The sequence below is a fragment of the Paroedura picta genome, chromosome 16 (assembly GCF_049243985.1).
Source record: "Paroedura picta isolate Pp20150507F chromosome 16, Ppicta_v3.0, whole genome shotgun sequence".
Taxonomy (NCBI): domain Eukaryota; kingdom Metazoa; phylum Chordata; class Lepidosauria; order Squamata; family Gekkonidae; genus Paroedura; species Paroedura picta.
The window spans coordinates 4,563,146-4,588,041 of record NC_135384.1 but is presented as its reverse complement, the minus strand read 5'-3'; the positions used below and the strand labels follow the sequence as shown (position 1 = coordinate 4,588,041).

Below are 24,896 nucleotides of genomic sequence, written 5' to 3'. Positions count from 1 at the left end.
GGCCGCCCCTTCCTTGCATCTCCGGCTCCTGCTCCTGCGGAAGGGATGCAGGGATGGCTTGATTGACAGGCGGAGGGATGCTGGCTCCGGGCTGCTGCCGGCCTCTTCCTCCATCCGGTCCCTGCAAAGCGAAAGTCCGTCCTCCGGCTCGGGTGTCGCCGTGACGACCAGGCTGTGACCCCGCCTCCCCTCCCCTCCCTCTCCCCCTCCCCTCGCCCTGGCATCCTGGCTCCCGCCCGCCCGTGGTCCGGTGCCAGGGCGTCCCTCCAGCCGGCCCGCTCGCCATCCTTCCCCGCCAGCCCCCCCTCCACCTCCCGTCCCCGGGCGCCGGCCTTGGGGGCCCGTCCCAGGCTGGAAGCGGCGGAGGTCCGGCCATGGAGGGGGGCTCCGGCGCGGTGCCCGACCTCAACCCCTTCGTGCACGAGCTGCGCCTGAGCCGCCTGCAGAAAGTCAAGGTGAGTCGCGCCGACGGGGCGGACGGGAGGGCGGAGAAGGGGGGGGGAGGGGGCTCCCTTGCCTGGACGGCCACCTTACGAAGGGGTTGGGGGCGGCGTCTGGGGAGGGCGGAAGGGGGCGTCCTTTGGATGGATGGAGACGGAGCTTGGGTGGGACGGGGGGCGCGTCTGGGGAGGGGGTCCTTTGGTTGGATGGCGATGGAAAGAGGAGGTTGGCCGGAGGGGGGGGCGCGTCTGGGCAGAGGGGTCTCTTCGTTGGATGGCGACGAGCTAAGGAGTTGGACGGGGGGGGGGGGGTCCCCTCGGCTGGACGGGGACGGAAATAGGATCGGACGGGGGGTGGGGAAGGGGCGTCCCTGGGCCGGATGGCGACGGCAAGAGGGGGTGGGACGGGCTGGGGCGCGTCTGGGCAGCGGCGAGCCGGCGTCCCGCGCTGTGGGGGACGCCATTGGTCTGGCCAGGGATGCGGCGTCGAGGGGAGCCTGCTGGGGGGGGGCGGGGTCGCGGTGGAGGGTCGTCGTGCTGACCCCCCCCCCCCGGGCCCGGCGAGCGAGGCGGCCTCCCTCCGTGCGGCTCTGCCAATGGGGCCCGCCGGCCAACCGAGAGCGCCTTATACGGCGCTTGCGTTTGGGGGCTGTCTGGCTCCTGTCCGGAGGCTGTGTGGGGGGCGAGGGCTTCGGGGGCAAGGGCGCTTTGCAGGGCCGGGCGGGTTTCCCTTCCCTTGCACAGGGGGAGGGCCGCAGGGGTCTTCCCGAAGTCCGGGGGTGACCTTCGAGGCCCGGGTCTCCCCAGAGGGTCGCGGAGGGGCAACTTGGAAGGGGTCGGCCGGGAGGGGAGTCCTCTGCCCAGCCGGGCCGGAAGGTTGAAGGAAATCCGAGGACGGTGGGGAGAGGAGGGGAGGGGGGGTTCTGCAGGGGCCTGGGGTCTGAGGAATCCTGGGGCGGGGGGGGGGAGAGTTGGGGGGGTGCTCTCAAAGGGGAGCAAGATCTCCGCCGGGGGGGGGGGGGGCGGCACTGCAATGTATTGTGGGTTATTCTGCAGTCCTCGCCGAGCGGCTCGGGATCTGTAGGGGGGGGGGGGGGCGAACGGGGGAGCGCTCCAGACGGCAGTAACCATGATCGCCTGCCAGCCTCCCTTCCTGCAGGGGCTCGTGGGCTCTGTCGTCCTTGGCCATCTGGGGAGCCCCTGTTCGCCTGCCCTGCCCAGCTGCAGGGTCCCCGGAGGGCTTTGGGGCTCCGTCCGGGCCAGTCTCGTGTTTGTGCCTGCGGGATCTCGTGTGTGTGTGTATTTGGGGGGGGGGTGCCTGCAGAGCCCCTCGGGGGTATTGCTTCTTGCTTGGGAGGCCGCTTGGGAAGGGAAGGAAGTTTTGGGGCGTACAGGACGGGACTGGGCGGCCGGGAGCGGAGGGGGGGCGGGGAGGAGGAGGGAGAAAGCCTGCCAGCCAGAGCTGGAAAGAGCGGACGTCGCGAAAGTGGGGCGGCTGTGGGTCTGGTGGGGTCGGAAAGCTGGCCTAAAGGCGCGGAGAAAAGGAAGGCGGGTTGGAGCTGGCCCGGAGAGCGGCTTTCCCTCTGTTTGGACGGCCGCCGCTGCGACGCTTCCCTCTCCCGGGCAACGGAGAAGCTTCTTGGCCACGGCCCTGCCGGCTCCAGCACTCCCAGCTTGGTGATGAGCGGCGACCTTTAATCTGGAGAACTGGGTTGGACTCCTCTGCCGGAGACCTGTCACCGTTCTCTCAGAGCTCTCTCAGCCCCACCTGCCTCACAAGGTGGGGGAGAGGAAGGGAAGTCAATTAACAGGCGCTTTGGGACACAGGACTTCTGCTGGGTGACCTTGGGCCTGTCAGAGTTCTCTCAGAGCTCTCTCAGCCTCACCTACTTCGCTGGAGGGAAGGAAGGGTCGGCGATTGTAAGTCCCTGCTTACAACGAGGCCTGCAGGGTAATCCCGGGCTGGTCAGAGTTCTTTTGGAGCTCTCTCTGCCCCACCTGCCTCATGTTGTCTGTTGTGGGGAGAGGAAGGGAAAGGTGTTTTCAAGCGGCTTTGGGGCTCCTTTGGGGAGCTCTTCTCCCTTCTTAACACCAAATGCGGACCCCTTGGAGACCTCTGTAAACAAAGAGGCCTCAGCTTTATAGACTGATGCTGGTGGAGATTTTTGCCCTAGCCTAGCCTGATCTTGTCAGATCTCGCCAGGTCCTGGATCGTGCCTGGAGGGGAGGTCACCGAGGAAGTCCGGTTCGGTGGGGTAGAGGTAGCCAGTGGCAAACCATCTCTCAGGTCAGCCGCGATGACTCACCTTCTGCCACCGATCCTTAATTCTTCGGCGAGAAAAATATGCAGGGATGAGGACTGATGTGGCTTGGTAACAAGGAAGACAGTCCAGACTCAATGAAAGCATCGACTCGGTGCCTGGGGGCAGTGAAAAGGGTACATGCCACGTGGAGGATGACCACGAAAGAGACTGAAAAACCAAGCAGCCTGCACTGTAATACTTTTTACGTTAATCTACAGAGCGGCAGAGTTTGGTTCTGGAAGCTGCATCTTTGAAGGGTGCCGGAAGCCAGGGGTAGTCCACCTGTGGTCCTCCAGATGTCCATGGACTACAATTCCCATGAGCCCCTGCCAGAATTTGGGAATTTTAGTCCATGAACATCTGGAGGACCACAGGTGGACTACCCCTGCCGTAAGCAACAGGGCTGATCCGGGGCCTGGGGACCAAGGCTAAGAGGAAAGGCCAAGAGGCTTGGGAATGTTCAGCCTGCAGAAGAGGAGGTGGAGAGGGGACAGGAAGGCTCTCTTGAAGGATCTGAAAGGTTGTCCCTTGGAGGAGGGCAGGGAGGAAGAGGGAATATAGCTGGGACGAAACGCAGGGCACACACAAACTAATAAATAAGCTGTAATGATAGCCACTGCCTTAAGCAACTTAGGAGATGAGTCAGACTCCGTGAGAACACATCTGTCAACAGCTATTGGCCCAGACTTTTTGATGGAGCACCCATTTGCAGGGGAAGTGCACCTTGCAATACCAGTTGTTGCGGGCACCCAGTTGGGGACCGCTATTGTCTTCTTCCCTTTTTGCGAGCTGATGGATTAGATAACACCACAAGTCTGATTTAGCCAGGGTCTTAATGTTCCCCATGAACGGAATCCATCTACTCTGCCCTGGAAATTTTCCACGCTGAATCCCTCAGCAAGTGGCAGCTTTTTGGCAGTCAAATGTAGGCATGGGGTTACCAGTGAGCCTGGAAATGTCCTTTTAAGGTCACTGAGATAAATGAGCATAACTCCGTTTAGGACAGGGGTGTAAACCGTGTCTCTCATTGGCGAGCATAATTTATTATTTACTGCTTCATTAGTCATTGTGGGGATTGTCCAGGCAATCCTGATCTCGTCAGATTTCGGAAGCTAAGTAGGGTCGGCCCTGGCTGGTATTTGGATGGGAGACCTCCGAGGAAAACCGGGGGCATGATGCACTGGCATTGGCAGGGGCTCATGGTAGTTGTAGTCCATGGATATTTAGAGCGCCACCATTTGGCCACCTCTATGCTATGTCATTACATCCCAATGAGGTCCCACCCCTTCCCAAACCTCTCTTGACTCCCGAATTTCCAGAAATTTCCCATTTGGAGCTGGCAGCTGAAGGCAGCAGATATTTCAGGCCTGGGGGCCTTTTGTGATTACTTTGTTTATGCCTCCACAGCATCTTGTTCTACCTGCTTATCTCATTCCATCACCCACTGGGTTTTACGTTTTGTCTGCCTCACCGAAATCGAGAGCTTCTAACACCGATGCTGTGGATTGTTCTTGGGATGGGATCTTGTTTCGAACAATTCTCTCTTTTAAACCAGCCCCATGCATTTCTCCTCCTGTGCATTTGAGAGCAGGAGCTCTGATTCACTATCGGTGGGAATAAACTAAAGGCGTCCCGGACTTCTGCTTTTATTGTCTGCGTTCTGCATACGTTGCCAGGCCGACTGGAATAGATAACATTGGTTGGAGCCGGTGTTAGCATCTTCCTTTGGCCTCTTCCACAAATCCAAATAGAAATAAGGATCTGCTTGCCATTCCCCACCCCCTTCGTATTTCACACCTACCCCAAAGACTCAGGGAAGTCAAACTGCGGCCCTCCAGGTGTCCATGGACTACAATTCCCATGAGCTCCTGCCAGCGTCCATCTGCCTCCCCCTCCCAATTATACATTCCGCTCTCCCATTCCAAATTACATGACGTTGTACTATTCATTGTTGGCTGTTGGGAGTCATCTCCCCTGTCCCAGACCGGACCAGAGAAATACATGCTGATCAACCATTTCCAAATTACATCTGCTAACCCGTTTTGTCAGATTGCAATCTATTATTCCTCTTCTCTGCCTGGCTGTCTCTCACATACACATGCATATTCTACCTCAGCCGCCATCCGTCTCCCGCCTAGTCTCTCCCTGCGATTTCCTCCTCTTTTAAAATCCCGTAACCCAGCAGTGTTCGGGACCTTCTGTTCCCAGATGGTTTTCCTGGAGGCTCTCTGCAGCTTCCCGTCCATCTCCAGAGCCCGCCCTGACTTCAGGGCTGATGCCTCCTTCCCTTCCTCCAGTAAACAGTGGAGAGGCCCTGGGCCAGCCGCTTCCCAGGGGAAGGTTTACTAGCGGTCAGTGGCCGGGCTGGTGCTTTGGGGGTATTTATGACAAGAGAGGCCCTCCGGGGGAATGGCAGCTGAGACCTGCTTCTCCGCAAGCCAGAAATTCCAGGGCAACGGGCAATAGATCACGGAGCAAGATATTTCCCCCCTAGAGCTGGTTGCAGACCGTACGGAGAACAGCCCACTGTTATCAATCAATACTGCCTTGATTGTTTGACTGGAGAGGTGAAGGCAAACTGGTTCGGCGTTCCGAGCCCCAGATGAGTCACGAGAGGGCAGATTATGACTGCGCATAAAGGACCCTTCCCGGTGGCTGTTTTAGAAGGAAACGGAAGTCAAAATGTTAAATATGGCCTTAGAAGGGTGAGGATGTTCTGAGTTATCTTTGAAACCCTCCTAAAGGTGCCTACTGGAGAAGTTTGGGTAATAAGAAAAACGAATAAGATATTTTTGTAAAAGTCATCCACTTGAAAAGGAATGGGAACCCTATGGTCTAGGCCAGGGGTGGGCAAGCTTTGGTCCAACAGATGTCCAGTTTGGCCACCCACGGTCGAGTATGAAGATTAGAAGAATATAACAATTCGAGCATCCAAAACAGTGGGGCTTAAATCCCCAGGGCCACCAAGCTAACTGACCGACTTTGAGCCTGCCACAGTCTCGTGGTGACGCCTTCCTTGCAGGGTTGTGATCATGACAAAATAGAGGGAGTGGGGAGATGTCATGAATGCTATGCTGCGCCAAAGGAGATCCTGAAGATCCAAAATTGGGTGGGCAAAATGCATTTGTTCCATGAGGAAACTGGCCCCACACCAGAAAGGTCGAAAGTGTGATTTGAGGCCTGTTTGGTCAAAAGAAGAGTTTGGTTTTATACCCCACTTTTCATTACTCAAAAAAATCTTTTTCCTTTCCCCTCCGCAGAACAGACACCCTGTGAGGTAGGTGGGCCTGAGGGAGCTCTGACAGAACTGCTCAGTGAGAATAGCTCAGAGAGAACTGTGACTGGCCCGGGGTCATCCAGCTGACTGCATGGGGAAGAGCGGGGAATCTAACCCGCTTCTCCAGATGAGAGGCCACCTCTCTTAACTAGGACACCACACTGGCTCCAAAAACGCTGGAGAAATATTGAGTTTGTTTGTTGTAATAGTTAGTTAGGAATTTGTTGTCTCTGTACAATCCAGTGCCGGGGTGGGTGGGACCGGGGGACAACCTGCCAACCGTATCTGTGTCAGGTGAGGAGCAGGTGTTTAAGAAGAGGAGACGGTGGCTTTTAGAATGATCTGATTTTAAACCCGCATGTAAATTAGAGTGTTAATATTAATGACTGTTAAACAATTATATGTTGTTGTTTTCCTGTTCTACGGCTGTCTCCACCCTTCCTGAGTCTTTGGGGAAGGCCAGGCCACAAATGAATTTAAAAAAATGATTATTAATCCGAATGATACGGTGGGGATGCTCCATCTGTATTTTGTCCCTTGAAAAGCGACACTTTGAGAAGACAGAAATATATACCACCTGTTTCCATGGAGCAGCAAAAATGGTGCCATAACTCCCCCCCAGCACAATTTCCTCCCCCCCATGGTGCAATTCTGAGATTGTTTGGACTCTCCCCTACCTTTTTGAGAGCCCCACAGTTACTGCATGGCTGTGGGGAGCGCATGAAAACCCATAAAAACCCCATCAAATGTAGAATTGATGGGGAAGTGTAAAAGATGGAGATAACCTTTTATTTTCTTAAGCATGGAGCAGACACATGACATTGCTGGCAGGTCTGGAGCTGTGCCAAAGAAGGCCAAGGGTCTCGGTCTTTCACCAGGTTCGCAAGGCGGAGGGAATCAGTTGTATTTGCTAACAAGGCCGTTGTGAGAAATCTCAGCTGCGCCCGGCCCAGCTCTGGGTTGGGAAACTGCTCTGAGCCTTCGGGGAGGGTGGTATACAAATATGAATAAATAAATAAATATGAATAAATAAAATGCCTGCTGAGTTTGGGGGTGGATCTGGGTGTGGGCAGAATTTGGGGCAGGGAGAGACTTCAGCGGATCATAATGCTCTGGAGTCCCCCCTTCACAGCTGCCCTTTTCTCCCGAGGAACTGATCTGTCGCCTGGAGATGATCTATAATTCCAGGGGATCCGTGGTCCCGCCTAGAGGTTGGCATCCCTGTGCTCAATGCTGGACCCTCACTCATGTTTTCCTCTGGATACATCAATACCGACAGTCCTGCAGAGCGCATGTGCTTGGCCGCTCTTGAGGTCAACTCTTCCGCCCGGCCAGATGTCCGTGCAGGAGATATTATTAGAAAATAATTTCATTTGGCGCTCATAACGCCGGATGTTTGCAGACCAAAGTGATGACGATTTGTTGTGCCGCAGGCTCGCTGCTCAAGAGTTGACCGTCTCGGTTTCATAAGACCGTGATTTGTTTTGGGTCAGGTGCTCCCACTCTGTGGCTCCTGGACAGGGACACCCCTCCTTTCCCTCGGGTTGCCAGCTCCAGCTTGGGAATCCTTGGCGATTTGGGGGATGGTACCTGGAAAGGGATGAGTTGGAGGAAGAAGGGGGAGCTGAGTGGAAATGTGACACTACAGAGAGTCCACCCTCCAAAGTAGCTATTTACTCCAGAGGAGCTGCTCTCTAGGCAAACTGTTAATCATAGAATCATAGAATCATAGAATCATAGAGTTGGAAGGGGCCATACAGGCCATCTAGTCCAACCCCCTGCTCAACGCAGGATTAGCCCTAAGCATCCTAAAGCATCCAAGAAAAGTGTGTATCCAACCTTTGCTTGAAGACTTCCAGTGAGGGGGCACTCACCACCTCCTTAATCTGGGGATTGGTTGTCATCCTAGGATAACTCTAGTTAAAAACAGGAAGTGATGTCACAGAAGGCCCCAACAACCCCTTCCCCATGCTACCTGGAACCCCAGCCCCCCTCTCCCCCCAGTTTTGGTGGCTTCATCCCTGGCTTTTCTGCCTTTCCTTCTCTGTATCATTTGCACATGCTGTGTAGGAACTCCAGCAATGGTAAACCAAAAGCTCTCCTTGTATTATTGGGTCAAAGAATTCCTGGCTGCCCAATTTTACTCAGAGGAGTAAAAACACTCAGAGGAGTAAAAACACTCCAGCCAATTGGGCAGCCAGGAAGTCATTGACCCAATAATACAAGGAGAGTTCAGCCCGTTTGCACCAGAGATTTCATCCTCACCCTGAAATCCCTTTGTGTATTCTGATTGTAGACTGTTTGGAGGCACAGCGCTGTCTGGATAAATATTGCCAGATTGTGGCCAACTTTGCAAGGAGAAATAAAACTCACTGCTTCAAGGGTAACGCTAGTTACACTTTGAAACTGGTTCACTGTTTTTGTAAGCAAGGAAATTGTTTTTTTGGGGGGGGTTTTCTTTTAATGTAATGACTTAATCTAACCACAAAGAGGGAAAGTTACTCTAAATGTGAACAGGGCCCTGAACAATTCTTTCTTTTGGCATTTAACCAGGAACATCTTGGAAAAGGTATGTTTCCAAATAGGAAGGAAGGAAGGAAGGAAGGAAGGAAGGAAGGAAGGAAGGAAGGAAGGAAGGAACCGCAGTAGAGTTTAATGCTATGGGGTCCACTCTTCCAAGTAGCCACTTTCTCCAGGAGAACTGATCTCTGTTGCCTGGAGATGAGCTATGAATGATGCGCTATAATTAAAGGGGACCCTCAGGTAGCACCTAGGGACTTGCATCTTAATAAAATGCGTCCCTGCTGGAAGGTCATGATATCAAGACAGAGATGGATACATTTATTAAGGCTTGCATATAATTTTTCCCATTGCATCATAGGACTAGTTCAGTGGCCTCCAGCATCGTCTCCCCCCCCTGCTGGAGGGCCCGTGCCTATACAACTCAGTTCTTTCCCGCAAGAGGGACTGGAAGCATGAGAATGTCCTCTGTTTTTGTTGTTAGCAAACTGTGCTCTGGACCCGACTGGAATTTCATATGCAGGCTTTAATTTCTTTTTGTTTTTTTGGTTTGCATTAATATTTTTAAAGGGGTCTAAAAAAAACGAGTTTCTCCTGGAACTTCACTGGAATCTTTATCTCCCACTCTTGGTGAAATTTCCCCGGATGTTGAGTACGTATAACCCTCCCTCCGTCTTTGATTTTTCACTTGATGACCCTAGATGTGTGCTAAGCTTGCAGAATGAGACCGTGCCGGAGGTCCGGTTTCAATGTTCTCTCCGTGCTTCCTGGCTCGACGGTTCTTCTCCGTCGCCTTGCACGGAAATCGAGGGTGTCCGGCTGCATTGTGTGACCCCTGTCCCACTGTGTGTTTTGCAGTTCTATGTGCTGGGGGCGCTGCTGGCCCCGATCCGGGTTGCTTTGGCCTTCGTCGTTCTGTTCCTCATATGGCCCTTCGCCCTCCTCCAGGTGGTGGGTCTCCCCGAGGAGACGCTGCAGGAGCCGTTCTCGGGATGGAGAAAGTAAGTGGTGGCTCGGCGTGGGTCAGTTTATGGGGCTCGCCTAGATGACCTCTGAGGTTCCTTCCAAATCCCCCAGTGCTCTCTCGGCCCCACCGACCTCGTAGGGCTTCTGTTGTGGGGAGAGGAAGGGAAAGGGTAAGCCACTTTGGGATTCCATTGGGTAGTGAACAGCAAGGTACCAAAAATAGCTCTTCTTCTCTTCAAGCTGTTCTCACAGAGCAGTTTTGGGGCTCCTCCGGGTAGCGAAAAGTGGAGTCCCGAAACCCAGCTCTTCTCCTCTTCCCTGCCCTGCTTTCTTTTCCAGCACTATTTCCCACGGTTCTGTCTACCTGTTGAGCCGCCTGATGTTTTTCCTCCTGGGTTTCCTGCGGATACGGGTGCGGGGTCAAATGGCGTCTCGGCTCGAGGCCCCGATCCTGGTGGCCGCGCCCCACTCTACCTTCTTTGACCCCATTATCCTGCTGCCCTGCGACCTGCCCAAGGTGGTGTCCCGCACGGAGAACCTCCACGTGCCTGTCATTGGAGGTGAGAGAATCTAGTGTGGGGAGCGTCAGGGGGGGTGGGACGAAGGGTCTCTGGAACTCATGGGCGCATGCTTCAAACTCAGTCAGACCCGCACAGAATCATAGAATAATAGAGTTGGAAGGGTCCTCCTGGGTCATCCCTTGTGCAATGCAAAGGGGTCATGGAGAAAGCCTTCTAAGTGTATAGCAAACCGGTCCTGTATTATAGAATCATAGAGTTGGAAGGGACCTCCTGGGTCATCTAGTCCAACCCCCTGCACTACGTAGGGCACTCACAACCCTATTGCTCATCCACTGAACCTGCCACCCCCTTGAACCTTCACAGAATCAGACCCCTATGTCTGCCACAAATAACTGGGCATGGAGGAAAGTAGAGGAAACTTGTAGGGGTTATTTCAGGCCAGCTGCATTTGGGAATGGGTGTCTGTCCAAAAATCCGGGAAAGAATGTTGACTGCTTTTGACCTTTCCCTCTCTCTCTCTCTCTCTCTCTCCCCTTCCCTCCCATGCCCCGCAGCCCTGCTGAGGTTCAACCAGGCCATCCTGGTCTCCCGCCACGACCCAGCCTCTCGAAAGAAGGTCGTGGAGGAAGTGAAGAGACGGGCAACTTCCCGGGGGAAATGGCCACAGGTGAGACCCAGCGGGCCCCTGCTAAGCCTCAGCTCCAGCGGACAGCTGGGCATTTGAGCAGCCCATCCTATCTTCTCCGTTCATATTCCCAGGTCCTGTTTTATCCAGAGGGAACCTGCTCCAACAAGAAGGCCTTACTGAAGTTCAAACCAGGTAGGAGGACCCACAGGGGCAGGGCATACGGACTGAGCTCCGTCTGATGTTTTCATTTCGTGCCACCAAGTCACAGCTGTGTTATGGTTAGCCCCATGTTGGAATATGCAAAATCGGGCAGTGTGCATGATGTTCTTCTGATGTTCTAATGAAGGCCTCAGCCTCACTCCCCTGTTGTTGGCCACCCAGAGGAATTGGTCGGCCACTGCGTGAGACAGGACGTTGGATGAGAGGGACCATGGATTTGATCCAGCAAGGCTCTTAAGTTCTTACGTTCTTAATGCAGGCTCTGTACCACAAGAGGGTGCTCCAGCTTTCTGCAAACCCATTTCTCTCTCTTTCTCTTGTTCTTCCAGGTGCCTTTATATCTGGTGTCCCTGTCCAGCCAGTCCTTATCAGATACCCCAACAGCATGGTGAGTCTCTATAATAGGAATGGAGAGGTGGCACCATTCGACGTTGACCTCCCCACCCTTACCGGAGGAACAAGAGGTTCCCATAAATATAACAGGTCTCTTCTCTTGGCAGGATTCCACCACCTGGGCATGGAGGGGACCTGGCGTGTAAGTCCCCAATGAAAACGGGGGGAGGGGTCTTTGGGCAAGGGTGTGCTCACCCCCTGAACTGGCACCTCGCCTGGTGCATGACTCTCCCTTTCGTGTTTTCAGATTAAAAGTCATCTGGCTGACCGCATCCCAGCTTTGCACTACTGTGGAAGTGGAGGTAAAAATAATAGTAAAAGCCCCTTTTACTGTGTACCTCGGTGTCCCCCCCCCTTTCCTGATTCTTAATTCTTCCCATAATTTTCAGTTCCTCCCAGTTTATCAACCCAGCGCTGAAGAGGCGGTGAACCCAACGCTATACGCTAACAACGTCCAAAAAGTCATGGCCCGGTGAGTGGCGAGGAGGGGGCATGGGGACAGGGTGAAGGGTGAAGGTTTTGGGAAAGGGGGAAGACATATAATTACAGGAAGTGTTGCGAAGGGGAATTTTAGAAATGAGAAGGAGGGGTTATGTTGGAGGGGTCCCCTTCTTGCTGAAAAGAGCAGGGCGGTATCACCAAACCGTCCCATGCTGACCCTTTTAGTACCATTCCCACTGGCCCATACAGAAATAGAAGACTTTCATATTACCATTTCAAACCTCCCATGTGTTGTTGGCCCAACAACAAGTAAAGTGATGCAGAGATACTAGTTTCATACCACAAAATTTATCTCATCAATCAGCCATCTCTAAAGCACTGTGGTCATTTCAAACAGTGCTGTATCTTCCTCCCCCTTCTATTGCCTTTTTCCACCATGTGATCCTCCTCAGAGGGTTTATTTTACATTCTAAGTTAGCGCTAGACCAGTACAGTGCTTCAGTGCTATAGTGTCAATATACTCAATGGAGTCAAAGTATCTCAGTGGTGCTGCTATAGCACTTCAGTGCTGCATTCGTCTAGCGCTGTAGCACTCAGCTTGGAACGTTAAAAAGCCTGTGGAAAATCACATGGTGAAAAAGGGCAGGGGAAAAAGCAGCGTTGTAGGAACCACTATGAACATTTTAAGCAGTTCACCACAGCGATTCAGAAGTGCAGCGAAGGGGTAGAAAATGCAAGGAAGCCGTTTCCCTCAAAAGCAGCTCATCCGTGCTTTGCTAACCCAGTGCAAGCGGGTTTGTATGAACAGGTAAATAACTTGCTAGCAGCCGGTTACTAAAATGGGTCTATCTGAAATGACATAAGAAAACCCATGAGCAACGAGTTACTAAAACGGAATATAAATGTAATTTGAAAACATCCGTAGTCAGAATCGGTAGGTCTCCACTTCTGTTCTGCTGTGAGCCAGCAAAGATGTCTTAGTGTCTGGCTTAGAAGTGCCATGACGGTGAAATGTGCCTTTTGCATTTAAGGACTGTGGCATAGTTTAGTGGGAAGACACAAAGCATGATCTCTTCTTCTCTTTTGGTCCCCTCCTGCCTTCTCGTTTAGGGCCTTGGGGATTCCTGCGACGGACTGTGAGTTCGTGGGCAACATTCCGGTCACTGTCGTAGGGCGCCTGAGGGTGGCACTAGAGCCACAAATCGGGGAACTGGGCAAGTTGCTTCAGAATGCCAGGTGAGGGGCTGACGAAGAACCGCATTGCCCTCGATGTCCCCGATGTGCCTGTGTCACTTCCGGCTTCTTCCCTTCCTGCTCCCACCCTGGAAAAGCCAAGCTATGTAAAGGGAAACAACTTGTGCATAACCCTTCTCAATGAGGCATGTGGGGAGATCCAAATAGAGCCGAGCAAAGAGGCAAAAGCGAGCAGTTCTTCCTGACGTCTCTGATGACCGCTTTTTGCAGGTGTCTGCCGGGGGCAGTCAAGTGCCAGTCAGAGCCCTGTCCTGTTCCTGCACCGGGGTCCCTGAGGCCGACACAGGTGGCCCAGTGTTTGGGGCTGTCCTGCCCGGAGGATGTGGAGGGGCTCATGAACTATTTTCAGCAGGTAAAGTGGACTGTGATGTGGGAGGGCCTTGCAGGGGACGGAGGAGGGTTGAACTAAAATAGGGGAATCTTCAGAAGCCATTGCAAGTAATGCAAGAGATCCCTGATTGGCTGGGAGGGAAAGTTCTTTAGGAGGAAAAGATCCTTGATTACCTGGGAGGGAAATCTCTGTGATTGACTGGGAGGGAAAGATCCTTGATTATCTGAGGGGGGAAAGCTCCCTGATTAGTTGGGAAGGAAAGCTCCCTGATTGGCTAGGAGGGAAAGATCCTTGATTACCTGGGAGGTAATCACTAGAAACCTTAGGTTGGAAAAAGAAATGGCGAATAAGAACAAAGAAGCATGTTATATGGTCACCCCTTCCATCCACAATATGCTTTGTTCCCCAGGACTCTGATGGAAACACGGACTCGCGGGAAGTATCCTTGGCCTTGGAAATACTGGAGGGAGAGAACGACCCCCAACAGCTGACATGCCGTGCCTTTGAGGTAACCACCGCGACTAGTGTGGATTAAACAGCACATGCATTTGAGGGAAGGCAAAAGCAGCAGGGAGCTGGTCCTGACAATATTCTGGGAACCAGAACGTCAAAACTAGCCCCTAGCGGGAGGCTTTTTCTAACAAGAAAAGAGCAAGGATGGAAAGGATTAAATCCCCCTCCCTCCTGAGAATGCCATCTTGGGAAGAGCCTGTTTGCAAAAGACGGAAGTGTCACTTAAAGGAAAGAGGAAAGCAATGAGGGGTCCCTCATTCGGCCCTCTGACTAAGGTAGCTTAGCAGTGAAACAAGATGGAGTCGGGAGAGGGAGTCCTTGGTCAGATCTGAATTCATCTTGGGATGAGGCATGGTTGACTTCAGGTTGCCTTTAGTATTATAATTAATCATATTACTTGTTTTTAGTGATGCAATTCAATGAGTGTTACTTTTTGTACTTTATCATTGTCACCCTCCCCACCCCTTGGGTCTTGACTTCGATGGGAGAAAAAGACCGGATACAAATGGCCTAGATTACCAAACAGGGCTGCCAGACCCAGGCTGGGAAAAACCCGGAGAATTTGGGGGTGGACACGACTCTGCAGATAGGGCAGGGTGGTGAAAGGGCACATAACGCTTTGGAATCGTTGTTTTGACCTGCATCGGGGGAGGCAGTGGAGTGGTCAGGAATGTTCAGCATCCTTTCGGTTCTGTTTCCACGTCGCCAGCTGTTCTCGGAGACGCACGCGGAGACGAGGGACCACCGACTGCGCCAGGACGGGTTCTGTGCCATTTTGCGCCTTCTGCTGGGCACGCCCAGAGTGGACGGGGCAGAACTCTACAGCCAGCTCTGCGGGGACCACAGCCAGGACGGACTCACCCTTGGTGAGAACTCCTATGTCTGCCACAAATACTTGGGCGTGGAGGGAAGTAGAGGCAACTTGCAGGGGTTATTTAATTTAGCGTATGGTCTGTGTGTAGCGGAGCCAGAAGATCTGAGGATTGTCCAGCACAGGTATGGCTTGCCATTGCCTCCCTCCACATCTTGGCTTGCAAGGATTCCTTGGAGGACCTATTATCCAAATCCTTGGCGGTCTCAGGGAGAGTCAGCCCTGCTTCTGAGATTTGATGGGATTGGGCTACCCAGCTCAGGGCACTTGTAGGGGTCGTTGTGTACAACATATAGAGGGACCTGGGGAAGAGGGTCAGATTTCTCCCTTTTGCCATCCCAGTGAAATGGCTTCATTCACAACAAATCTGGCACAAGGGACAAGATGAAGACAGGACGAGGGTTGAAATCATGGTGGGCAGGAGGGGGATGGCTAGTGCTTGCTCGAGAGTGGGGGGCCTTGCACCATGCACGCCCGGGTGCCTGCCACTACTCCATACAGCAGTGGCAGGAAAAATGTTTTAAGGATGGCCGTGGCCTCTATGCCCTGCTGTTGGTGCTCCAGAGGAACTGGTTGGCCACTGTGTGAGGGAGGACGTTAGACCAGATAGACCATTGGTCTGATCCAGCAAGGCTCTTCCTATGTGCCTCGGTCTCTCTGCCCTGTTGTTGGCCCTCCAGAGGAACTGTTTGGCCCCCAGGAGGCTATACTAGATGCACCCTTGGTCTGATCCAGGAGGGCTCTTCTGACGTTCTCACCCTCTGTCTTTTCCCTCCCAACACAGATGAGTTCCAGGATTTCTCTCTCCGTCACCCTGACTACGCCCGCCTGTTTAGCACGTATTTGCGCCTCCCTGTGGCCCAAACTCCGACCAAGCCCGCCCCCTCGCCCACCTACGCTAACGGCACCCCTGCAGCAGCCTCTCCAAAAAGCAAGGCAGACTGAAAACTCGCCTGAACCTCTTTAGCCATGTGTATACAAAACAAAGACAAAAAAAAAAAAAAACAACTACACACAGCCATGCCACACCCTTGGCCACGCAGACCGCTCCCCCAACCCCTGCTCGCTTGCTAGCTCCGGGCCGCCATGTTGGATGGGCGGGGGGGCGGACACACCGCCATCTCAGGGCAACCGTAACCGGGGAACCAGAGCCGCAAATTCTTTGGGGATTGGGGCTTTTCTCCGTTTATTTTAAAAGGTCTTTTTTTTTTTTAAGGATTTTTTTTTTTGTTGTTCTGTTGAATGATATCATATTATTTTATTCCATGTTTGTTTCTTTGTTGACCTTTGATTTCCCTGTTTTCACGAGGGGAAGGAAGGGGACGGAAGGACGACGACCTTGTTGCTTTTGTTTCCGTTTTCCGTTTTGTAAAATATAAAGAAGTGCTATTTTATATATAAAAAATAAATATCTATATCTCTATAATAAAAGGCGTGTGGGAGACTTTTTGAAACAAAGGTGGTTCCCAGGGTTGGGAGTCTGTTGTGTTAGCTCTGGCACCGTGCGACACGAATGTCTCTCTTCCCGCCTCAATTTTATCTTCACAACAATCTTGAACAACGATCTGGTTTCCTGTCGAGAACACCTCAGATTTGCACTCAACTCTCTTTAATGCGCTAAGGAATTTGAACAAAATAATAGCCACTCCCATCCCGCAGGAGTTGTGTCTCCACAGATCGTAAACCAAGCTGTACCTTCTCAAGAGGTCCTTTCTGAGGAGATCCGTTGTCCAGAGAGAGGTGGGGCTCTGAAATGTCAGGGCAACATAAAAGACGGGGACTTGGAGACGAGTGAAATATCCATATCCATCTGGCATTGGTTTCTACCACAGGCTCGGTTACTGGTTGCGTAGCCTCTTGCTCCTCCGAGTGCCTAAGTTGTTGCTCTTTCTCTTGGGGCTACGGTGCATGGTAGGGTGGGCACTCAGGTTTTTGCTCAAGAGAACAATGGCGTCTTGGGACACCTGTACCCGGACTGAATGGCTTCCCTGAGAAACCGGTTTCCCAGTCTCGGAGGGTGAGGAGGGCACTGTGTCCTCTCGTTCTGCTGGGCAAAGGGTGTGGTCGCAGCGAGGCGAGAGGCTGAGCTTGGAGGCAAGCAAGGAGGAGAAACTGGACAGCTCTTCGTCTTCTTCATCCTCCTCTTCCACTTGGTCTTCGTCTTCGGCGCCTTCTGCATTCGCTCCGGAAGGTTCCGGAAGAGCAGTGCCGGCCTCACCTGTTGGCTCGGGCAAATCATGCACGTCGGCCACCTGACCCAGGTTCCTCAGCTCACTTCCTGGAGTAACTTCTTCACTTAAGTCTTCAGAAGACAACAGCTTCGGCTCTTCGTTTCTGTTGCGGTCGCTGTGCCTGGGGGAAAGCGGTTCTGCTTTTATTCCACTGTGGGAGGGTCTGGGCAGGTGGTCCCCACTAGGACCACCCCGGTTGCCCCCATTCGCTTCAACTGCAAGGATAAAGTCTGAGGGATTCAAAGCGGGGTGTAGGGTCTGCCTGACGCCAGGCTGGTTCCCCACCCACGAAGTAACTTCACCTTGATCTGAGAATAGCCACTGAGCCTTCTGGAATTTCCCCGCGTTGTGAGGACCTTTTTGGACGCACGGAGAGGGAGACTCTAAGCCTGAGCTATTGGGAGATGACAGATGCTTGGTCGAGGTTCTTGGCAGTTGGCCTTTGAGTCCTCTTACCTCAGCGGAGACAGTCGAAGCCAAATGATGGCCTTGGCACCCACTGAGTTCGACAGATGGCGTCAAGACAGGGCAGTTAACTTGCTGACCAGTTTCCAAGATGGGCAGCCAAGATGGCTGTCGGCCATCTTGTTCGGCGGTTGTTGATGGTGCTAAATTATCTGCATAGCCCTGCAAGGCCTTGCCCGGGCTGCTCTTGATCTTGAGAGGGGCATGCTTGGTCTCCTCCCAGCTAATCTGTGACACCTTCTGCAACCTGTCCTTGGCTTCTTGGCCGTCAGGTGCTTCTCCCGATTCAGCAGGCCCTGCCATTGGACGCTTGTGTCCTGCTATGCTTTTGCCAGATGATGCTGCGCTCCTGCATTGAGGCAGAGCTGCCTTAAGGGCTGAATTCATCCCATTCTGGCTTGCCCGAAATGGGACATGGTCTGTAAGCCCCTCTTGTTGGCAACCATCCCGATTTTTACACGCAGGTTGCTCACTAAATTGGTTCATCTGGTTGTCCCTCTGAGATTTCACACCTGGATTGTCAAGCTCTGCTTTTCTGGAGGTATCCTCAGAACCCATAACACCTTGGCCTTGGGACGGACTTGTGGCCTTCTCAAAATGTTGTCCCCCGTGGCCATCCGAATTCTTCTGCAGAGCTCTTTCTGCCGATGTGCGATCCCCTAAAAGCATTTTGTTTACATTCTGGTTAGCGTAGTCAGTCCCTTTGGGAGCGTGTTTCTCTCCTTCCCGGATAGCCTGAGATCCCTTTCCATGTTCGATTTCCCCTTGTTGACCATTCTCGCATGTTCCACTTGCGCTGTGGGCTGGGTCTAACTTTTGCCACATTAGCTGGCTTTCTTCGTGGGATGGTGGTTTGGCAGTATGGCCGCCCTGCTCTGGAGCCCTCTGGATCTCTTCTTGAACTTGGACCTTTCCTAGCCCGCCATCTTCCCTACTGCCTGCCGCGTTATGTGGCCTCGGAGTTCCCTGTCCTGTCATAAACTGTTGTGAATTTTTCTTTCCAGTTTGGCGGTTGTTTTCTGTCATGATGGGGCCGATTTCCTTCCGCCGGGCACGAGGCGGGATTCCTTTGGCCTGTCCTAGGTTGATCCCAACTTGGATCTGTTTCTGGAAGTTTTGGGTTTCCCTTTCATCCGTGTTCTTTGGAGAAGGCAACGCTCTCTCTTCCCGAGAGTCATGGCTGCCACCTCTGTGAGGAGATGATGTCAGGGATGCTCTGACCGTCTTTGGCGGAGAATCTCTTTTCCCCACACGTTCGTGTGAGGACGGAAGAAACGGAGAACCAGTTCCTGAACCTGGCGTTTCCGACTGACTTGCCCTGAGACCCTTGTTAGCTGAAGTCCTCTTGGCGGCCTTGGGGGACGTCTCTTTTCCTTTACCGCCATTGTTGCTGTCATCTTCTTCCTCAGACTGGGAGGGGGTAGAGTCGGAATGGGACGTGGGGCATACGGAGGGCTCCCTCTCCTCCTCTGATAACACTAAAAGCCTCTTCTCTATCAACTGGAGACAGAAAGAGAAAGGGGATCTTACAAATACGACTTTTACAACGCAAAGGGGCCATGGAGAAAGCCTTCTAAGTGTATAGCAAACCAGTCCTGTATCATAGAATCAGAGTTGGAAGGGACCTCCTGGGTCATCTAGTCCAACCCCCAGCATGATGCAGAACACTCACAACCCTTTCGCTCATCCACTGTCACTTGCCACCCCCTTGAACCTTCACAGAATCAGTCTCCCTGTCAGATGGCTATCCAGCTTCTGTTTAAAAATCTCCGAAGGTGGAGAAACTCCCGAGGAAGCATATTCCACTGAGGAACTGCTCTGTCAGGAACTTTTTCCGGATGTTGACACGGAATTCCTTTTGCATTAATTTCATCCCGTTGCTTCTGGTCCGTCCCTCTGTGGCAGAGTTTGGAAGATGCCTGGAGAGAAGCTATAACTCCAAGGGATCCCCAGGGCCCACCTGGAGTCCCTATGTCTGTTACCTGGCTGGGTGTTAAGTTCAACTCCTCCTCCAGTTCCTCCACCAAGTCCAAGGGGTCTTGACTTTTCTCTGCAGACTGTAAACTGGCTATGAATTGTGGGTGGATGATGGCTTCCACCTACCGGGAAAAGGAAGAGGAGACATCGCTACTCAACGCCTTGCGTTGGAAGACACAAGCACACAAATTCTTTCTTGGGCCAGGCAGCAAACACTCTGCTTCACCCTTCTCACCTTACAAACGAATTCTTCATCGCCACACAGCTGATCGATGTACTGCAACAAGCCGGGGTCTGGGAAGGTCGCCTCCTCCGGGTCTCGGGGTCCCTTGCCTCCCGCCGGCTCCTTCTTCTCCTCCTCCTCTTCCTCCCAGCTTGCATCCAGGCCGTCCATGATCTCCGCATACTGGTGCACCGCCTCGGCGGGGATTTCTCGGGGGGCTCCCGGGGCGGAAGTGCTAGGGGGCCGCCGCTGGCGACGGCGGGGCTGGCGGCTCTTGGAGACAGACTTCTTGGGGATGTACACTTGGACGGAACAGAGAGACACTGGAGTGAATTCAGGGGGAGGCTGTCCTGCCATACCCCGGCGACTGGAAAGGCATCGTGGGTTCCCGACCTCGTTGTGGGTCTTGGAGCTCTCCCAGAACTCCAGAGACGGATTCCCTTGGTGAAAATGGATGTTTTGAAGGATGGCATGTATGGCCTTATACTCTCCCTTGTCCCAAATCTGCCCTGCCCAGGGTCTCAGTGGGGTGTAAGCCCCATAGAATCCGCCCATCCAAGCAGTCATTTTATCTGGGGAACCTCTCTGTGTCCCCTGGAGGATCAGTGGCTTCACGCGTAGGCTGGCAAAATAATGGCCAAGTGTTGAGGTCAGAAGGTCTTACCTTGTTGTTGACTGGACTCAGGGAAAGGGGAAGGGGCTGGGGCGGGCTTGGTGGATTTGGGGACGGGGGCCTGGAAGTGGGAGCAGCTGGCCAAGAGCTTCATCTTCTGGATCTGCTGTTCTTCTTCCGCCTCGAACTCCATGAATCTGAGAAAAGGAGGGGAAGGGGTGGTAGGAGGCCCGGAGAAACTCTTCCCGTCTTCTCCCCCACCCTGCCGGATACGGCCTGTTGGAACGATGCCAAAAGGGCTCTTGGCCTCTTCTCACTTTTCAGCCATCTCGTAGAAGATCATGCGCTCAAAGTTGCTGCTGTGCTCCCATTCCTGGACTGCGCGGGGGACGCCATCCTCCAGGGTCATGTCGGGACGCAAGCGGGCCAACGAACGGAGGACCGGGCTGAAGAGGTGAAAGAACAACAACACATTTTGAAGAACTTGGTGATTTGTACCCCGCTTTTCACTACCTGGAGGAGTCTCAAAGCAGCTTACAATCGTCTTCCCTTCCTCGCTCCACAACAGACACCTTGTGAGAGAGCTCCGCAAGAACTGTGGCCGATCCTAAGTCACCCAGCTGACTGCGTGCGGAAGCCCCACATAGATATTGGTAGCCCTGCTAATCTCCTTTACTCCTGTCTCATACTCCTTGTTACCTTGACTCAATGTTCCTTCTAATTTCTTCCCCATGAAACGGTTCACATCCTGAGCGGAACAGAACCCGAACTTGGGTCTTAAATTGGGCAAAGTGCAGCGTAAGACCCCGCAGAGTGCCAGATTACTGCTGCGCGGGGCTTCCTGTGCTCGTGAGAGGCCGCTTATGCGCAAAGCTAGAGAGAGCCGTGCTCCTTCTTTACCACTTCAATTCTCACATGAAGAAACAGGCGAGAGCTTCCGCATCCGGCGTGTCCGGGAAGTGGCGCCGGGCCAGAGCCTTGTAACGTTGCCAACGCCGGTAATTCTCGTAAACCCCTTTGGAGGTGCAGGCGAAGGAAGCATCGCTGGGAGGGGGAGCTCGGGCTGGCGGAATGGGCTCCGGCACCCTGGGCTTCCTACCCCCCAGATCCTCCACCGCCTTGGTCACCAAGACCGTGTGGACGCCGGGCCCCGAAGGCACCTCTCTCCGTGGGGTGGCCCACCCCAGCGGCATCCCGGTCAGGAAGAACGTCTGAGTGCGGGGGATTTCCTCCGGGCCCCCTGCGGCGGGCCCTTCTCTTTTGAGCTTGATGATCAACTTGCTTCCGGGGGCATCGGCTGAGGTGACCAACAAGGCGGCCCCCGGGAAGGCGGGCAGGAGCAGGGAGGGGGCTGTGGGAGGACAGGGAGGAGGGCCAGGGCCTGAGATGTGGGCTTGGGAGGACATGACCCTACAGGGGCTGTGGGCAGCTCTATGGGGAAACGGCAGCCCCCCTCTCCACGCCCCGCGAAGGCCTTAGCGGAAAGGAAGACGGGCAGCGGCGTCACAATGTTGTCGTTTGGTTTCCAAGAAGATCCTGCATTGTCGATGGAGGGGGAAGGCTGGGTGGAAACAATTCCGGAATGTAGGTACCTCCTAGGTTCTGACAAGGAGGATGTTGAGATTCTACCTGGGTCCCCCCACCCATTGCTGTATGACAAGCCTCCGTTTTCATCTCCAAGAGGTTATCTGAATAGGTCATGTCAATGGGCAGAGCTCTCGTTTGGGTTTCTGCTGCAGGACCGAGGTGGTGGCCCACCTCGTTTGCAGTGGTACCGCCAACTACAGCTCCCAACTCTTCAACTGGCTCCAGCTCCTGGACCTGGAACCATAACTTCATCTGTAGAGGTTAGCCAAGGGTAACACTCATCTCCATGTGGTCAAAACCATCACCTGATGACTATCAAGCTGAGAGTGACAGTGGACTTTCAGAGAACACAGATTGCATCGCAAAGAAGAAACGGCTGCTTTGGAAGAGGCACTCTGGCATTATATCTTGCCGGGGTCCGTCTACTTCCCAGACCTCCTGTCCCACCCCAGATCTCGGGACCCCTCAGAGACACAAACCTCTTCCAACCCCCTTCCTATGCAACAGATGCCAGTGTTCGCACGGGCCCATGGACACATCTAGCCCCAAATAAAACGGCAAGGCCTTGACTACAGTGGTGGTTTGTGAGGTATGCTTGAGGCGGTGGGGTCTGCTCTGACATCAGGCTGTTGGCGAAGGAGTACTGTGATGCACCCCAAAGGTCAACAAGCACCTTGAAAACTCAAACCCCAGCCGGAGCTGGTTAACTGTCATGGGTTCCAGCAGAGAACTTTAGGAAGCACAGTCTCGACCTTCTTTGTCTGGAGTTCTCCAGGCCTCACCTGGAGGTTGGCAACCCTTCCCTTGTCATGCAATACTTTGGGACACACCAAAACCAAAAGGCATCCCTCTCTATCTGCCATTAAAAATAAAGCAAGAGCACAGCTTCCTTTCTTCCTTCCTGAAGCCTGCATTCTTTTAAAATATATAATAAATAAATATATTTTGCAGCTGCCTGAAAGCTTTAGTATTGTATAATAGCGATCTCCATTCATTTAGAAAAAATGCTCCATGTTGTCTATCCAGGCAGCATGCTCGAGGGGGCGGCTAACTGCAAAGAAAAGGACCCCTCTCATGCCAGACCGCTAGCAGCATCTAAACAGATGTTTTCCCCGCACAACAGCTGTGCCTCATTGCTGGAGGGAGGGAGACTACAATTCCCAGAATGCACCGGGCAATCACGCCTCCACTTCCGAAGGCTGCGCCGCAACGGCAACATCCCGGCAAGCGTCCCGCGAGCGCTGACTCCATTTCCCAGAATGCATCGGGAAAGCGCGTGATTCCTTCCCGTTCGGCCATTGGAGGGTTCAGGGACTACGTTTCCCAGCAGGCACAGGGGATCTTGTTTACACGTGTTGCCTCGCTCGCCCAGTGCACGGTTGCAGTAGGAAGCTGATCTCTGTCGCCGGCTGGGAAACCAAGAAGGCCAAATCGCTACAATGTTCCTGCAGTATTATCTCAATGAGCACGGAGACAGGATCTACACGCTCAAGGTGAGAAGCTTACTCCGTGGCTTACTCCAGGTGTTTGGCTCCCCCAAAATCCCATTTGCTACAGAGCTGGTTTGGCTCTGCCTTTCTCCTGTTTGTAAAAGTATAGTTGCGGGATACTTGGCACCCCAGTGGGATCTTTGTGTGCAACTTGTTATCTTGATCCTTCCCTCCGCAATAAGGCATGCCCAGGCCTCCTGGGTATATGGCAGAAATGTGCCAGAGACGTAAGATGGGAAAGGTGTTGGCTGTTTCCAAGTTCTTCCTAGAGCTGCTTTTAAATGTAATACATAAATAACTTAGACCCTTTCTGTAAGGCTTGGGGTGTAAATAGATTCAAAATACGTGACGTATTTTTAACGAGGCATTTAACGTGCTAGCCATATATCAGACAAGTTTAATTGGGTAGCCGTGTTGGTCTGAGCTACCTTGGAAGGGTACAGCTACAAAAATACAGCTACAAAAATAAAGTTGCTTATTAGCACTGCTGGTGAAGTAGTAGTTTATTAATATGATCAGAGACTGGCAAAGAGTGTACAATTGATTTCAAAGTGAAAAAGCAAGCATTGATGATAACATAAATTAATACAGCAAGCTAGTCAAATTAGCTAATTTGTTTAGCTAATTTTTTCTAGAGACTAAAAAGCAAGGACTGTCGTGAGCCATTCTTGGGAGGGTGGTTTAGAAATGTCATTAATATTAATAAAGTAATCAAATGAAGTCCTAAATGGGGCTGCCACTGAAAAGGCCCTTTCCTGTGTAGCCACCAAACTAAGCTTCTTTGATTAATGGGACAGTCAAGAGGGCCTCTCCCCATGATCTTAATTCCTGGGCAGAAGCTGACAAAGTGCACCCAGTTTATAACAGAGATCACTGTGAAACTTAAAGGAGGGCGTGCTTTCCTAGATATATTGAAGACCAAAAAGGTTTTGAAGAGACCATATAGCTGCGGTTTCCAATGTGCTGCTTCTCCGAGTGGGATAAGTCCTGTGTGAATTGCTTTGCCTCACAAATTATCCTGTCTTCTTTTCCGTGTTATGCAGAAGATTGGCCCCTCTGGCCAGCCGACCAGTTCAGCTCATCCGGCCCGCTTCTCGCCTGATGATAAGTACTCCCGCCACAGGATTACCATCAAGAAGCGCTTTGGCGTCCTGATGACCCAGCAGCCTCGGCCGGTGGTATGAGCCGTCTTCCCTGAGTGACCCCCTGAAACTGCTGCAGCCTGTTGAGATGAGATCAGCTTCTTCCTAAGTCACCCGGAAGCCATGTGTAGTGCAGAACAGAGGCACACCTCCCTTATGTGGACTGCTTCTTTGTCGGATTCAGGTTGCCTCCAGTGTCTTATTTGCTTCTGTTTTATTGTTCACTTTTTTGTTCCATGGAATAAAGGAATGAAGGCGGTTTTTGCAAAAAGGGCCTTCCCATGGGCCAGTTTGAAACGTTGTTTAATTTCTGGTTTGAAATAAATAGAACGTGTTGTTGTTTTATTGGCCATTGTTTTATTTCTTTTTTAAAGTTTAACTGGAAAAAAAAGGGAGTCAGTGGAGTTTTTAGAGCAAGGAATCGCAGGTGGCTGGTTTGGTTAAACCAGGGGTGACCAAACTGCGGCAGTCCAGATGTCCATGGGGTACAA

General features: G+C 52.8%; 3 protein-coding genes across 4 annotated transcripts; 2 read left to right on the top strand and 1 right to left on the bottom strand.

The window, feature by feature from the left end:
• On the top strand, nucleotides 1–16,108 carry LPCAT4 (lysophosphatidylcholine acyltransferase 4). 2 transcript variants are annotated; one of them, XM_077313610.1, is made up of 14 exons: nucleotides 1–455; nucleotides 9,399–9,541; nucleotides 9,846–10,066; nucleotides 10,582–10,694; nucleotides 10,787–10,847; nucleotides 11,204–11,262; nucleotides 11,375–11,409; nucleotides 11,515–11,569; nucleotides 11,657–11,739; nucleotides 12,819–12,944; nucleotides 13,173–13,314; nucleotides 13,703–13,801; nucleotides 14,516–14,672; nucleotides 15,462–16,108. In XM_077313610.1, the coding sequence occupies exons 1-14, from the start codon at nucleotides 375–377 to the stop codon at nucleotides 15,620–15,622; spliced, it is 1,536 nt and encodes a 511-aa protein (XP_077169725.1). In that variant the 5' UTR covers nucleotides 1–374; the 3' UTR covers nucleotides 15,623–16,108. The 2 variants fall into 2 exon arrangements, with proteins under 2 accessions (XP_077169725.1, XP_077169726.1); XM_077313611.1 differs by lacking the exon at nucleotides 1–455 and adding an exon at nucleotides 8,180–9,192.
• Nucleotides 15,860–21,759, bottom strand: NUTM1 (NUT midline carcinoma family member 1). Its single transcript, XM_077315445.1, has 6 exons — nucleotides 21,102–21,759; nucleotides 20,504–20,632; nucleotides 20,245–20,383; nucleotides 19,586–20,212; nucleotides 19,356–19,472; nucleotides 15,860–18,873 (listed from the first exon to the last, which is right to left on the bottom strand). Exons 1-6 carry the CDS (start codon nucleotides 21,590–21,592, stop codon nucleotides 16,516–16,518), a joined length of 3,861 nt encoding a protein of 1,286 aa, XP_077171560.1. The 5' UTR covers nucleotides 21,593–21,759; the 3' UTR covers nucleotides 15,860–16,515.
• Nucleotides 21,760–23,092: 1,333 nt separating this feature from the next.
• Nucleotides 23,093–24,750, top strand: NOP10 (NOP10 ribonucleoprotein). Its single transcript, XM_077315068.1, has 2 exons — nucleotides 23,093–23,266; nucleotides 24,307–24,750. Exons 1-2 carry the CDS (start codon nucleotides 23,213–23,215, stop codon nucleotides 24,445–24,447), a joined length of 195 nt encoding a protein of 64 aa, XP_077171183.1. The 5' UTR covers nucleotides 23,093–23,212; the 3' UTR covers nucleotides 24,448–24,750.
• The last annotated feature ends 146 nt before the right edge of the window (nucleotides 24,751–24,896 follow it).